At 36.0% G+C, this 14,098-nt stretch overlaps 1 protein-coding gene and 1 long non-coding RNA gene across 2 annotated transcripts; one reads left to right on the plus strand and one right to left on the minus strand.

Annotated features, from left to right (window-relative positions):
• Positions 1-38: 38 nt before the first annotated feature.
• On the plus strand, positions 39-9,516 carry p3h3 (prolyl 3-hydroxylase 3). The gene is made up of 16 exons (XM_067448915.1): positions 39-359; positions 546-730; positions 864-1,022; positions 2,201-2,387; positions 2,499-2,630; positions 4,709-4,851; positions 5,017-5,106; positions 5,223-5,275; positions 5,362-5,441; positions 5,542-5,669; positions 5,777-5,872; positions 5,981-6,131; positions 8,170-8,287; positions 8,709-8,784; positions 9,008-9,148; positions 9,232-9,516. Exons 1-16 carry the CDS (start codon positions 71-73, stop codon positions 9,397-9,399), a joined length of 2,196 nt encoding a protein of 731 aa, XP_067305016.1. The 5' UTR covers positions 39-70; the 3' UTR covers positions 9,400-9,516.
• Positions 4,740-9,125, minus strand: LOC137083193 (uncharacterized). Its single transcript, XR_010906462.1, has 5 exons — positions 9,057-9,125; positions 8,722-8,758; positions 8,202-8,308; positions 5,160-5,269; positions 4,740-4,877 (listed from the first exon to the last, which is right to left on the minus strand). It is a non-coding gene; the product is annotated as an uncharacterized lncRNA (long non-coding RNA).
• Positions 9,517-14,098: the final 4,582 nt, after the last annotated feature.

Genomic DNA, 14,098 nt, shown 5'->3' on the forward strand with positions numbered 1-14,098 from the left:
AGGCACGTATTCCCCTCATTCCTCTGTGGGACCTCCTCCCTCCCTTCATCCCAAACACAGTCCCTGTATTATGGCGCTACACTCAAACACAAGCCATGTATACGTGGCGTTCCTCTTTATTCTTAACTATGTAGTTATAACTGCAGGCAGTGGACTATCGTCAGAGAGTTCATCCGGACTTTTAGCCCCTTACGATGAGCTCTATTACCGCGGAGTTCGGGCGTATTTTAGGGAGGATTGGGAGCGCGCGGCGGAGTTCCTGGAGAAATCAATTTCTACGCGAGACATGCTCCTGCGGACCAGACGAAAATGTCACGACGAGTGTTTAACCGTAGGCGATGACAAATTCTCAAAACTAGGTAACTGCTGACTTTTTGGAAAGATGGACAAAGTGTATTTTGCGTATCTCCATCACAGTGTCAATGACTGAGTAGCTCATTCAATTACAGTGCTTGAAACTCAGTACAACTAATGCAGCGTGCCCTGCAAACTTGAGACTGAGTTTTCCATGACTTGTCCTGTTCACTGCATGTAAATGTCTGCAGACACAGCGGATGGTAGTCTCTGGGACCTGGGGGCACTAGAATGGATCCAAGTACGGGCCGAGTGTGTGAGGTTCTGTATGGGTCGAAGCGTTTCTCCTGCTGCTCTGCTCCCAGTATCTTCAGACATAGAGTATGAATTTGGAACACGCAACCCTTACAACTACCTGCAAGTCACTTACTACAAGGTAAAATCAGTAATTATAACGTGTACATGAAATCAGGTCAATAATAATTAGATGTCAAAAACACCTGGAAAGGTCTGAGTAACCCTGCTTTGGTTTGTTTTGTAAGTTTATACTGGCTTCCCCCTCTATACAGTTGGATAAAATGGACAAAGCAGCTTCAGCTGCTCACACATTCTTTGTGGCCAATCCGAGTCACTTGGAGATGAGGAACAACATTGAGAAGTACAGGAGGATGATAGGAGTGAAAGACGAATCCTTCCAGAACAGAGAGAGAGAGCAGGAGCAACACTGGGTGAGTTCAACCGAAGAGAAAAGCAGTCAGAGTTTTTGTTGTTAACTGCAACTTTACAATAAGGTCTCATTTGTTAACTTTAGCTAATGTATAAACAAACAGTGAGCAGTGTAATTCTTACAACATTAATTCATCTGCACACAGAGAAAAAGGTGTCAGTATTATACCTTTATGGGTTTGTTAGTTAATGAAAATACAGTTGTTCATTGTTTATGTTAGTTCACAGACCAATAACTAGTGATAAAAAATACAACTCGTTATTTTAATAATGTATTAACAAATGTTGAACATAAACTGAGATTAATAAATGGTGTAGAAGGATTGTTAATTTATGTTAACTAATGTAGGTAACTAATGTTATTAAATGAAAAGTGATACTACTGAAACTATTAAAAATGATTTTCATGAATTTAAATAAAGCTAAAATAAAATATTAGATAAAAAAAAACTTGACTTTAGGAAACAAACGAAAAAAAACAAAAATCACAAATGTTGCATATGCAGCTAACTAAAATAAACAAGTTGTAACAGTTTCAGTTATGAATAAAGGTCTTAGGAGTGTTTTGTCTTAAGGAACTTAAAACTTGTATAGATTAAACTTAGCAGTAAAAGTGAATCTTAAGAGAATTATAATGAAAAAGGGGTCTGTAAAATAATCTGAGGTTTTAGCCTACACCTTTTCTGGTTGATATGTAACATTAAGTTAATTATGAAAAACTGTGCGCGAGGACCTAACTACATTTTAATGATGATAAACAATACTAAAATAACATTGCTGAAAACATCACCACTAAATAAACAGATTTTGTAAATTGCATTGCTTGAATTTCTCAGTGTGCTTATTGGCGTCTGAGCAGCTCATGACTGTTAGTAGTGTTAAGTCAAAATAGTTATTTAGTTTTCTAGTGTGTTGTGCAGGCTGTTATTTTGGTTGTTTCTTCACACACTGACCGAGCAGTCTTTTGTCTTTGAGCCGGATATGTGGTTAACTTCTGTCAATTACATACTTATTCTGCACCTTACTGTCCTAACTCGTCTTTTTCTCTCTCCGAATCACAATTATAAAAGGAAAAAAAATCTAAAAGTTGTGAAATTAACCACATTAGCTTTCCTGTATACCCCTTTCTTTAGCATTTTCTCATCTTTTTTTTTATCACCTGTTTATCGTTTTTTTTTAGGAGATGTATGAAGCAGCCGTTCTGGCTGAGAGCTCGTCTGATTGGGTGAAGGCGGTGAGGAAGTGGAAGGAATGTGTGAATGAGACGCTCAAGCAGACAGAAGAGTGCAGAGCTCAGTGTGTGATGGCGCCACGGGTCCTTCCGGAGGAGCCAGACACTGCACAGGGAGTTTACGAGAAAGCTGCAGGTGAAAAAGGATGTTTATTTACAAAGTATATCAATTTATTGGCGCCAGTATTATTTGCAAAGAATATTTTAAATAATATGTAATGACTCAAGTCTTTCTGTGTTTCTTCAGACCTCTGTCTCTCCTTGCTGTCATGCAAACAGATGTGCGTGACCTTAGTTTCAACACGACCTGGAAGAGTTTCGGCTATGGAGGACTTTCTGCCCTTACAGCTCGAGCATCTACATATTGCACAGTTCAAAGGTCAGATGTCATTAATGTATTAATACACAAGCACTGTTTTCTGCCCGTGTTTACTCACAGATGCCAGAAGTTTTTGTTGTTACATTTTTTTTCTTCTTCTTTGTTCTTCACTGTTTATTTTTGAAGATGAACAGTGTTGTTTCTAAAACCTAAAGTGCAACAGTCGGGTTCCGGAGGTGAAATGTGTTTTTTTAATAATAACTTTACATTACAGACGCCCATACTTAACCATAAGATTGTTAATTGGTAGTAGTTGAAGCTGTTAGCCTGCATTATTTCAACTTAGTTTTAAAATAATTGTGTTCAACAGCAGAATTTGTGATGAAAAACTGCTTACCCATGATGCCGTACAGAATATTACACCAATTAGAGTCAAAAAAAGAAAAACAGCAAACTATATTGTAAGCTCTGTCCACTCCTGCCCAAAAATGACGTAATCAAGACTCTTAAAATACTTAAATATCTGATTTATAACATTTACATTTTTTAATTAGTAGTTTTATATTTCTCCTTCATTTTTAATTTGATTATGCTGTTTGCAATGGTTCTTGGGATTGTAGTTCTTTTCCTCAAGCCGTTAACTGCGTTTTTGTCCAGTTTTTTTTTTAAATACTGTTTTGCTTCAAATCATAGTTTGTAATGTTATGATTCACCTGTTGCACTCGGTTGGATGAAGTAAATATTAATGTAAGGGCACCAATGTAGTACATGAGACACGACTATAAATGTATAGTTTTTAAAAAATATAGTTTTTCAATTTTAATTTTCTTTTTTTATTTTCTTTTTTTATTTATCTTTCCATGGTTAATTTCTAATTTCGGATCTGTATACAATTAAAAGCAGTGTCAATTTCACTCATAGCCTTTATGTTGCAATGTGAATGTGAATAGCATTGCTAGTTCAGTACTATTTATATACTATTAGAGTATTTCATAATATTTAAAATTAGCCTTTATTTTTATATTTTCATATTACATTTATAGTAATATTTACCTTTAATTTACTTTTATTCCAGTTTTAGTAATTCTAATACTTTAAACTTCGTTTTGGTTAGTTATAAATAAACATTTCTAATTTTTGTAAAAAAAAAATTGTAACAAAAAATCTAATATTTATATTTTATTTCAGATTTATTTCAATTAATGAAAATAATTTTTAAGGGTTTTTGTTAACATTAACAATTCTGGTGAATTGGTTGTGTTGACTGTTCTCAAGCGCCGATCACAGTTAGATAACCTCGGTTTAAAAAAATAATATTCTGTTGAATATTTTTATATTTTTTGTGTACAATATTCTGTTGTGACTTGTGTTCTGTGCTGGTGCTTGACCTGTGGGGTATTTCAGAAAGCAAAGTTAACTTCCCGTCACATATACCCTGAACTCCTTGTTGACCTAAACCTTGCTTACTCAATGTATGCTGGTACCAAAAACTATGACTTTATTCAGCATTGCCTTCTCTTCCGCGTTTGTTTTCAAACCTTAAAGATTCTGTTGTCACATATGGACTACTTTGATTAAGTTTTTATTCCTTTTCTGGACATGGACAGTACAGTGCCTACACTTAGATATGCTCTCAGACTAAATATATAATATATTAAACTGTGTTCCAAAAATGAACGGAGGTCTTACGGGTGTGGGCGCAAAATGAACGACATTAGGGTGAGTCATTTATTACATCAATTTCATTTTTGGGTGAACTGACCCTTTAAGCTCAGGTAGCAGTGTTTTGAAATTGGCCATCGCTATAGAAATCTATAGAGTTGGCCATCGCTATAGAGTTTTTTTAACTAACCCTTTAATATAACTATATTAATTAAATAGCACATATCTGTATACCTCTTAAGCAAACTAACCCTGAAACATAACCTGCTCTAGAGCAGATTATGTTCAGAGTGAGTTGCTATGGTTACTTACATACCCTGAAAGTTACCTTAGTTTTTGGAACCGAAAGTTGAGGTTATCTGCTTATTTACCCGTAAAGGTATGTCACATAACCTGCTTTCTGGGATACAACCCTGAAAAGTTCTAGAAACTCCTTTAACTAAACGTTGTTATTACCACTCTTTTTGGTCCTGCAGCTGGTGACCTGAAGGGGGCGGTGGAGACCCTGCGCTCCTTGCTGCTCTTTTACCCCACAGATTCAGACTCCCTTAGTAACCTGGAGCTCTACTCTCAGACTCTAGAGGGCGACGCGGAGACTCAGGAAGCAGGCCCCATGAGGGTATGATGAATGGACTGGTGGAGTAACTGTGACACATGGGAGATGGGGTAGAAAGAATAATGTTTGCATTTATAGATGGGTGTCTGTTTGATAGATGGATGAGTAAATGAGCAAAATCAATATAGACTTTAAAATGGCTATTTTATCTTTTTTTTTCTCTCAAAGGAAATCGCCAAGTATGTCAGCAGAGCTTTGCAGGAGAAGAGACTGCTGTACTATGGAATGGCAAACTTGGACTTTAAATTCAGTGACCCGGTATATATGCCTCATTGCTGTTGCTGGATTCTTTTTTGTCTTTCACCTCTCACCCTTTGTTCTCCTTTCTGAAACTAGCCAAAAAAGGCCTCAGTCTCACTTTCTGTCCCCATCAGGATCTGTGGACACCCGAGGATGTTGTGCCCGAATCTCTGAAAGAAACCTGGAGGTGAGACAGCGACATAGAAAAAAAAACAACAAAAAGAAATTAGTGAGATGAATTTCCTGGAAGATTCAAACTTTTCTTTTTCTCAGAGCAGAGAAAGAGCAGCTTCATGAGAAACTCAAGCAGGGCCAGAAAGTAGAAGAAGTGGATGACAGTGGATTTTATGCAGGTACAAGCACTGTTTCTGTCTACTCGGCTCCTTACATCAATTGTAATAGTTATAATATATAATGTAATTAAATTAATTAAATATATAAAATTTGACTCAGGTGGTCCTGTTCCTGTGGTTGGCGTCACAATCACTATGGATGATCAGGGGCTGAACGGGACCAACCGTGTGGTGCTGGATGGACTTTTATCCCAATCTGAATGTGATCGCGTGATTCAGCTGGCTGCCGTGAGCTTTTTAATATCATTTAAAAATCTTCCATGTGAGCTACTGCTAACTGCAAACAGTGCAATGCCCAGAAAGCAGCTGAAATAATCTGCATGTGTTGATGATAGGTTGCTGCATCAATGGGTGATGGTTACCGGGGGCGACGCTCTCCTCATACGCCGCATGAGAAATTTGAGGGTTTGACCGTTCTCAGAGCACTTAAGGTGAAATATTACTCACTCATGACACATACTAGAGTGATTCAGAAAATTACAGACAGTCTCACATCAGTGTGCAACGATGTAATATACTAGACAATACATGTTTTCCAGTTGGCTCAGGATGGGCTGGTCAACCAGTCAGATGCCAGACTGCTGCATGAGATCGGGGAGACCGTAAAGGTTCTGATGGACTCGTACTTCAGAAGTCACTCTCCTCTCTACTTTTCTTACACACACTTGGTGTGCCGATCAGCCATCCCAGGTACAAAACTCTATAGTGCTTTAACAGGAACAATCATTAACACCAGGCTTGTGCAAAATTCTGAATTTCAGAATTAGCCTCCATTCAATTAATGAATTTGAATTTGAATTGAATTGACTCCACCCCACAGGAAGTTGAATTTGAATTTGAATGACAGGAAGTGGAATTAAATTCATGACAATTCAAAGAAATTCCACAGTCACACAACAGAAGAATGTGTTGAGTCTCACATACATTCAGTTTTAGGAAGGTTACTTTGGAAATGTAATCGCTTACTGTTATACAGTAAGTTACCCATTATAAATGTGGTTTACATTTATCAATGCAAAGCAATTTACTTTTAATATAATTAGTAACTAATTAAATTACCTTACATGTATCTACACTATACAAATATTACACTGTATCTACTTTAAAAAAAAATATGGTCACAATATTACACATGATATTTGAGTAGTTTTTATGATTAATTAAATATCTTAGTGGTATATTAGTAATATATTAGTTAATATATTAGTGGATTGTGCTTTTTTGATTTAAGTTGACTTTGAAATAAATATATAAATAAGAGTAAATGAAAATGACCTGTTTATATTTGACTCAGTTATGTTATTTAATTAATAGTTTGTTTGATGCTGGCACAAGTAGAAACAAACTTGTTATTGCACAAGCATTAGCAAAGTTATTGCTAATTGAACAATTCAGCATTCTTCATAATCATAATCATAACAATACTTGCAGTCATTCAGATCACAACCTAACCATACGCTCTACTCTTCTGCACAATGGTAACGGTCAACACTTCAACATAACAGGAATTCTTTCAAATGTCAAACAGAAATGAACATTATACATTAACAGATGTTTCCCTTCACTCAAAAACACATTAAACAACACTTCATTGCTATATTAATCTCTATTTCCAGCCATATCCAAAGCAAGCTGGGAACTAACAACGGTGTCTCTAAATAAAACTGCATAATTGAGCTAATTATTTTAAAATAAAAAAGTAATCTTATTTTCCTTCATTTTATCAGCTTAATCTGTTCCTCAATTCAAGCTTTTAAATGGCTTACATTTCCCTTAAAAAATAGGAAAGTGTATCTCTTGGTTTTATTTCTATACAACACTGAACCACAATTTGCTTATAAATTATATATAATAATAATATATTAAAATATACACACTATTTTTAATTATCACCTTAATTTTTTGGTGAAAATTACAAGAGCCATGATTAATTTTTTAGTGTCAATCCTCAACCCTTCATACATTTCTAAAATATAGATAATGATCAACTGAAATAAATTACCCCCTCAATGTTGTTTAATAAGTTTTATTCCAATGTTATTTTCATTTCAAAGTTATCAAATAACAAAAAGTTGGCAAAGTTGTTGTAAATGCAGTTATCATTAATTCCAATGCAAAACTCACTGATCAACAATGATGATCTAATTCTCAATCACTCCTCAAGTGTTTTATCGTTGAGTTTGCACCGTTCTGGTCTGAAGATCTTTCCTGCAACACTAAAGAATCTCTCAGCAGGTGCAGAGGAAGCTGCTATGGCAAGATGGACATGTATATCTATTTTCTTTCTTTTTTTCCCTTGAATTTAAATTCTGCTTCCTTTAATTCAAATTCGAATTGTAATTCTATATCCTGTTTTTGACATTAATTCAAGAATTGAATTAGAATTTGGAAGTCATTCTCAATTCAATTCTGAATTGTGCACAAGCCTGATTAACATAAACACATGGAGCCTCATTTATAAAATGTTCTGTATAACCTGGCCTACATTTGATCTCACTGTCATTTTGCAAATGTAAGAAACATTTCACAAAAAAACATTCATCTCTCCCAGATGTAAAATGTATAAATCTCATGATCTTGAAATTGTGTGCAGTTAAAAAGACCCTTTTTTATCAAAAGTAACACTGGCGTGGATTTTAGCGTGCACACTCAAAGATCAAATCTGTGCATATGCACGTTTTATAATGAGGCCCGTTATTTTAACATATATGACTTTATGCGTACAAAGGACAGCAAGAGGGGCGGTCAGATCTTTCTCACCCAGTTCATGTGGATAACTGCATTCTGGAGCCAGAAACCCGGCAGTGCTGGAGAGAAGCTCCTGCTTTCACTCATCGGGATCTCAGGTGCACAGATGTAGATGTAGGCTAAACACAGGAAATACACTAAGAATGAATAGGCTTGCTGACAGCTTTCTTCATTAGCATAAATAATAAATTGGTTAAAAAATCAGAAAAGAAATTCAAGCTTACTGCAAATACAATTATATATTTAAATAAAATTAAAAAATCACACGTCTACTTAAATTGGCTAGTTACTACTGGAAATGTTTAATATAAAGTAAACATTTAAATAAAAGTCCTTTACTGACAGTTTTGTTCTGTGGTATAACTGTGCAGCATTGGTTATATAAGATAAATAGAGTATAAGCAAAACACAATAGAAAGAAAACATCTTGAAAATAATGAAGATGCTAAATTATATTTAATAGTTGTATTTTTTACTTTTATTTTATGGATATACTGATTTGTATTGTTGGCTTTACAGTGCAGTTGTTTACCTGAATGATGATTTTGAAGGAGGTGATTTCTTCTTCACTGATCGAGACACCAAAACAGTTACCGTAAGATTAATTTCCCAATATTTACAAATCGTTTTTTTCTTTTGAGATCCATATTTACACATTTCTCATAAGCTCTCTCTACAACAATATATAAGGACTTAATATAATCAAGTGTGAATAGCATTTTTAAAAAAGTCTCATTTATGCACAAATTTGTGTGTATACATGTGAAAGAGACCCAATGTTCGCACAAAACTTTATATCTTTTTTTTTTCTCTTTCAGGCAAAGGTTAAGCCCAGCTGTGGGCGACTTGTTGGCTTTACGTCAGGACCTGTGAATCCACACGGTGTTACTGCAGTGACGAAGGGTCGCCGATGTGCTCTGGCACTCTGGTTCACTACTGAAAAGCACCACAGAGATATGGTATGGAGCTGATATGCAACTTTGAGATGTTAAAAGAAGAAAGGTGTTCTATGCACTTACTCGTATGTTTAATTTAATTCCAGGAACGTGAGGAAGCTGAAGCCTTATGGGCAGCTGATGGACAGAGTGTAGTAAAAGATGAGAAGGGTGATGTTGACAGCGCCTTGAAATCTGCCCGTAGTGGAAGAAGCCAAGGAAAAGAGAGGAGCAAAGAGAGAGAAAGAGTGACAGGCAGACGGGATGAGCTGTAAGAATGACAGATGAATGAGCCAATCAGGAAAAAAGACATCCATGGACATTAAATGCCATGCTGTTTATTCACCCATCATTTCATGAACCTGTTCTATAATTATTATTTATTAATAAATAAAGACATACACAAAATTTCCTCAAAGTTTTTACTTATTAAAAATTATTAGTATTTTTTAAATAATAAATGATGTACACACACAAAGACATCCATAACCACAAATTTATTTTACATGGATGGGTCACCTAATGTTTTTTTTGTTTTTGTTTTTTGCATGAAACTGCAGCGACACCACTAGGTGTCAGTATAAATTCAAGACTACTCTTATATCGATCAACGCAGCAAACAAAAAATGACTGCACACCTTTATCATTTATTTATTATTGTTTCACAAAATCAAAACCAAGAGAAAAAAAGACAGAAGGCTCAAGTGTTTAATAGATCTAGACGACGGTACATGAAAACAAGTGAGTGGAGCGAGGAAGGAGGGGAGGTGTGCCACATTAGCACTGATGGAACGAGGAGTGAGAGAGAGAAGAGAGGGAGGGAGAGAGTGGGGGAGAGAGGGAGAGCGAGATTACAGATAATCCCTCATAAATGAGTGCATTTGTTTATGAAGCTTACAAATCTCCCATTTAGAGTATGGAATAATAATCCAGGCAAGAAATCATATAATCAGTCATACCCGACTCCCTGTTTCAAAATGACGACCCCTTCCATTAAAGCCAAACCCTAATATCACTGACCCTCCTCTAATGCAACAAAACCAGCAGACTCTTACCATACTTAGACAGGCCATTGATCCTCTGTATGAGTTGATCTACAGGCAAAATGGCTAATGGTGCATAAGGTGTTAATATGATCCTATGCATCTAATACTTAGGCCTGGTAAATAGTTAAGAGTTTAAGAGCAAAGCAGATGTATGGGCATAGGTAAACGACTAAGACCCTTCTGACCCGTTTCCATATGACGTTTGACTATCACTGAGATGCGTTCAGGAATAATCTCTTTCTCCCTCATGATAGCATATAACATTACACAACATGTTGGTGTTATGCTGGATTTTGTCGTGTGCATCAAGAGTTTGGATATTAATAGTTATAATGGAACTTTGATCTTCCATTCTTATACATTTAACCAGCCTTATCCAGACATTTGTTTAAACTGGATTTCTCAGTGTAATCACACAGCAAGCACATTGTGTGTATTTTTAGCCAAGTGACTGGGTCCTCTAGTTTAGACAAAACAAGAACGGTTCAACAGTGGCTACATTCAATTGTGGTGTTTCTCTATCATTGCGAGTATGATAATGTTTTTATAACAGTTAAGTCTGTGTGAATCGGGAATTGCGAACGACTTTGGTATCGTGGCGTATTTCCGAATGAAACAAAATACTGAATGGGGAAAAAATAGAGGACAGGGCTTGATTTTAGCACTTTTCTTCCATCTTTAGCTCGCAGCAGAACGATGGTTGAAGTGGTACAGCCGCCCAACTGATAGCCTCAGACGTCACACCCACGGACCGTTGGCTGAACGTCTGATGCATATCGCACACTTACAGCCGTTTCACACATACTGATACACCGTCTGCAGTGCGTATGCGGTGCAGGAGCCGCATGCCCTGTTGTGCTTTCACATATGCTGCGTTTGCAGTGCGCAACTGATCCGCTGTTGCATACGACAAACACAGCATTTATTGATTCTTTTTTATTTAAAAACCAAAAGTTGTTACTTAACATTGCTCGTCTGAATTGCAATTCTCTTTATTTACTCTCATCGAAGTCAGGTTTTAACATACTAGGCCTACATTTAAACAACATTTGATTAAATTCATATTTATATAGTCTTGTACTAGATTTAGCTCACACAAAACATTTAAACATAGGGTATAGCCTAAAATCACAAACATTTTAAATTAGAAACTTGCAGTAGGCTATTCAAAAACAGCTGACTCTCTTTTCTTTCGTTAATTTTTAAACCCTTTTAAAAGAAATCCTGCAGGTCATAAAGAACTTTGTTTTCCATCTCCAAGAAAGGACGAGTGCTATCCATTATGGCAAAATATTTTTATTTATAATTTATTAAAAAAATTATAAATGCCAGGCTAGGTGTGGTTTCTTGCTTTACCTTGTTTATTTTAATGCGAACAGTGTTCTGTCACTTTAATGCAGCAGTGCAGCAAAGCAAAAAATAGATTCGGTACGGAAACGATTGCCGCACTGCACCTGGAACGGACTGACGGACAGCATCCGCGTGCAGTGTGAAATCTGTAATCCGTTAACATGGGTACGGAAAAAAATACGCACCGCATGCACACTGCAGACGAGTATCAGTGTTGCCGATTCTCGCGAGACAAATAAGCAACCACAGCTTCAAAAACAAGCCCAATATTATTATATTTATTATTATCAATATTATTTATGATCAATAATTTTATCATCAATAAATGAGCCTGCAACATATTAAACTGAAACCTATTGGAGTATGAAAAGCAAAAAACAGATGTGATTTTTATAAAAATCTTTAAATTGCAAGAAAGGCCACGCAATAACTCTCTGATTATCTGTGAACAGAATAGGTTTGGAGATGGAAAAAGAGAAAAAGTGATGTGAAGCCCAATTATGGTAACCCATAGTCCGAGTTAGTGCACACACACACATTAGGAGCAGTGGTAACACACACACACAAACACACACTGCAAAACATGAAAAAGATAAGCCCTGCATCTGAATGTGCAATCTGCCCTAAATATTATTGAACATTACTAATGTCACATACTATTTAGGATTAATAATATAGACATTTTTTTACAGTCTATGATTGGGCACAGGCAAGCACAAAGGGAGCACTGCAATATAGCCACATATTTAAAATAAAAATAAATTTGATTATGAAAATTTATTTTGATTTGAAATAACTAATGTTATTATTAGTATATTTGTTTTTTTATAATAGCCCGTAATGATAAATACATTATAAATATATATTTTTAAATTAAATTAGGGGCCTGTCTTATCAATCTGTTTCCTCTCTATCTCTGTACATCTCTGCTGGTTGAATTGTTTGTAAAAATGTATTATGTCTATTTACGTCTACTACCTATTTATAATATAATTTATAACATCACATGCTTGCACATTGAACACGATTTTTCTTCAATGAGGGGGAGACAGCTGTGAGAAGACAGTGTCAGTCAATGTATTGGACTAAACAGCGACCATAAATGTAAAGAAACTAAGTTGCTTATCATATTTTCCTAAAAACCAACCACATTTTTTTTTAATAAGCCCAAAAAAACGCAACCCGCGACTTGAGATTTTTTAACGCAACTTGCCAAAAAAAGAAGCCCAAAGTCGCATTATAAGTCGTGCTAAGAATGAACTGTAGATGCAAGGCGGTCTGTTATTGCAGGGACATTGACTTTACATTTTCACGCCCCTTAACATTATGAGGAAAACAAAACCAACTATGAGTGGTTGCATTTAGATGTCAGTCAAACGTACTCTTGGGGCAGTCCTTGACCAATGAAAGCTGTAATGAAGTCCAGACCGTCAGTCTGAACTACCTAACTGACATCCTCAAGGACATGGAACGAATTTTCAGATTCTGACAAAATTATTAAGACATAATACATTTTTTGGACTATTATTTTTCTCTTTCATTTCCCAACAAAGCTAAAGCAGAATCAACTGCATCTCTGCAACAATGTAATGGTGTTTCATTCCTAAACAAATCAGTGTTGTTCAACAATTTGGTTAAATGAACAATTCAATGATTCATTTGTAAAGACATCACCACCTACTGTCCTATCTATGTAAGTAACCTCTCTGAAAAATTCCTACCACTTAAAGGTGGTGTATGCAATTTTTTTACTGTACTAAAGCATAAAAATACCATATGTTTTCAGATATTTAGGAAACATGCTGAGTTCACATGATCGTTTCTCTGAAAAACAATGCTACAGCCAGTTATTCTACTTTGGAATGCGTGTTCCGAGTCCGAATGTCTATGTTTTTGTTTTGGTCTGTGCGATAACACACATTGCAAGTTTACTCAATAGTATTTCGACACCCCAGGTTGCCAGTTGGCAGAAAACACAGCACATTGCAGCCATTGAAGCCAGCAAACAAATTGGGTCAGAGATCGCAGATTCTACCCAACCTAAAAGCCTCGACACCATCTTAAAATCTCTATGAACGGAAGCACATTAACACATGGATAACTCTCATCTGCTCATCAACTTACAGTGTGCAAATCTCGTTGCCTTCCATTGTTAATTACGCTGATTCCTGTTGCATGTCCCAAAACTGGCAACCCGCATGAAGTCTGAGGAGGAAAGGGCAGGGCAAACAATATTTTGAATCTGGACTACATTACCCATTTCAACAATTAGCTGTCATGCTTACATACAGCACCTTTAAATTCAAAGCCTGGAACACTGTGAATTACGCAAACGAAAATGTGAGAAGTATGTCAGAATTTATTATTATGTATTAATACTTGGATGGTTAATGGGGGAATATGTGCATCAAACCGTATTCTGTAAAACAGGCCTCATCGTTTCTAGTTTAGGTCATTCATTGCTTCATTCAAGGGGGGGGGGGGGGGGGGGGGCGCTCAGTTTCAGTCAATCTCATGTCAATTTTTGAGTCCCTATAGAGTAGTATTGCATCCTTCATATCTCCGAAAAGTCTTTAGT

Source organism: Pseudorasbora parva, chromosome 7 (assembly GCF_024679245.1).
Source record: "Pseudorasbora parva isolate DD20220531a chromosome 7, ASM2467924v1, whole genome shotgun sequence".
Taxonomy (NCBI): domain Eukaryota; kingdom Metazoa; phylum Chordata; class Actinopteri; order Cypriniformes; family Gobionidae; genus Pseudorasbora; species Pseudorasbora parva.

Excerpts from the sequence above, each read along its gene's own strand:
- p3h3 (XM_067448915.1), top strand. The coding sequence starts at position 71 with ATGGCGCTACACTCAAACACAAGCCATGTATACGTGGCGTTCCTCTTT. Across the intron at positions 5,442-5,541 it reads TGACAGTGGATTTTATGCAG|GTGGTCCTGTTCCTGTGGTT; the intron begins GTACAAGCACTG and ends AATTTGACTCAG. Across the intron at positions 8,288-8,708 it reads TTCACTCATCGGGATCTCAG|TGCAGTTGTTTACCTGAATG; the intron begins GTGCACAGATGT and ends TTGGCTTTACAG.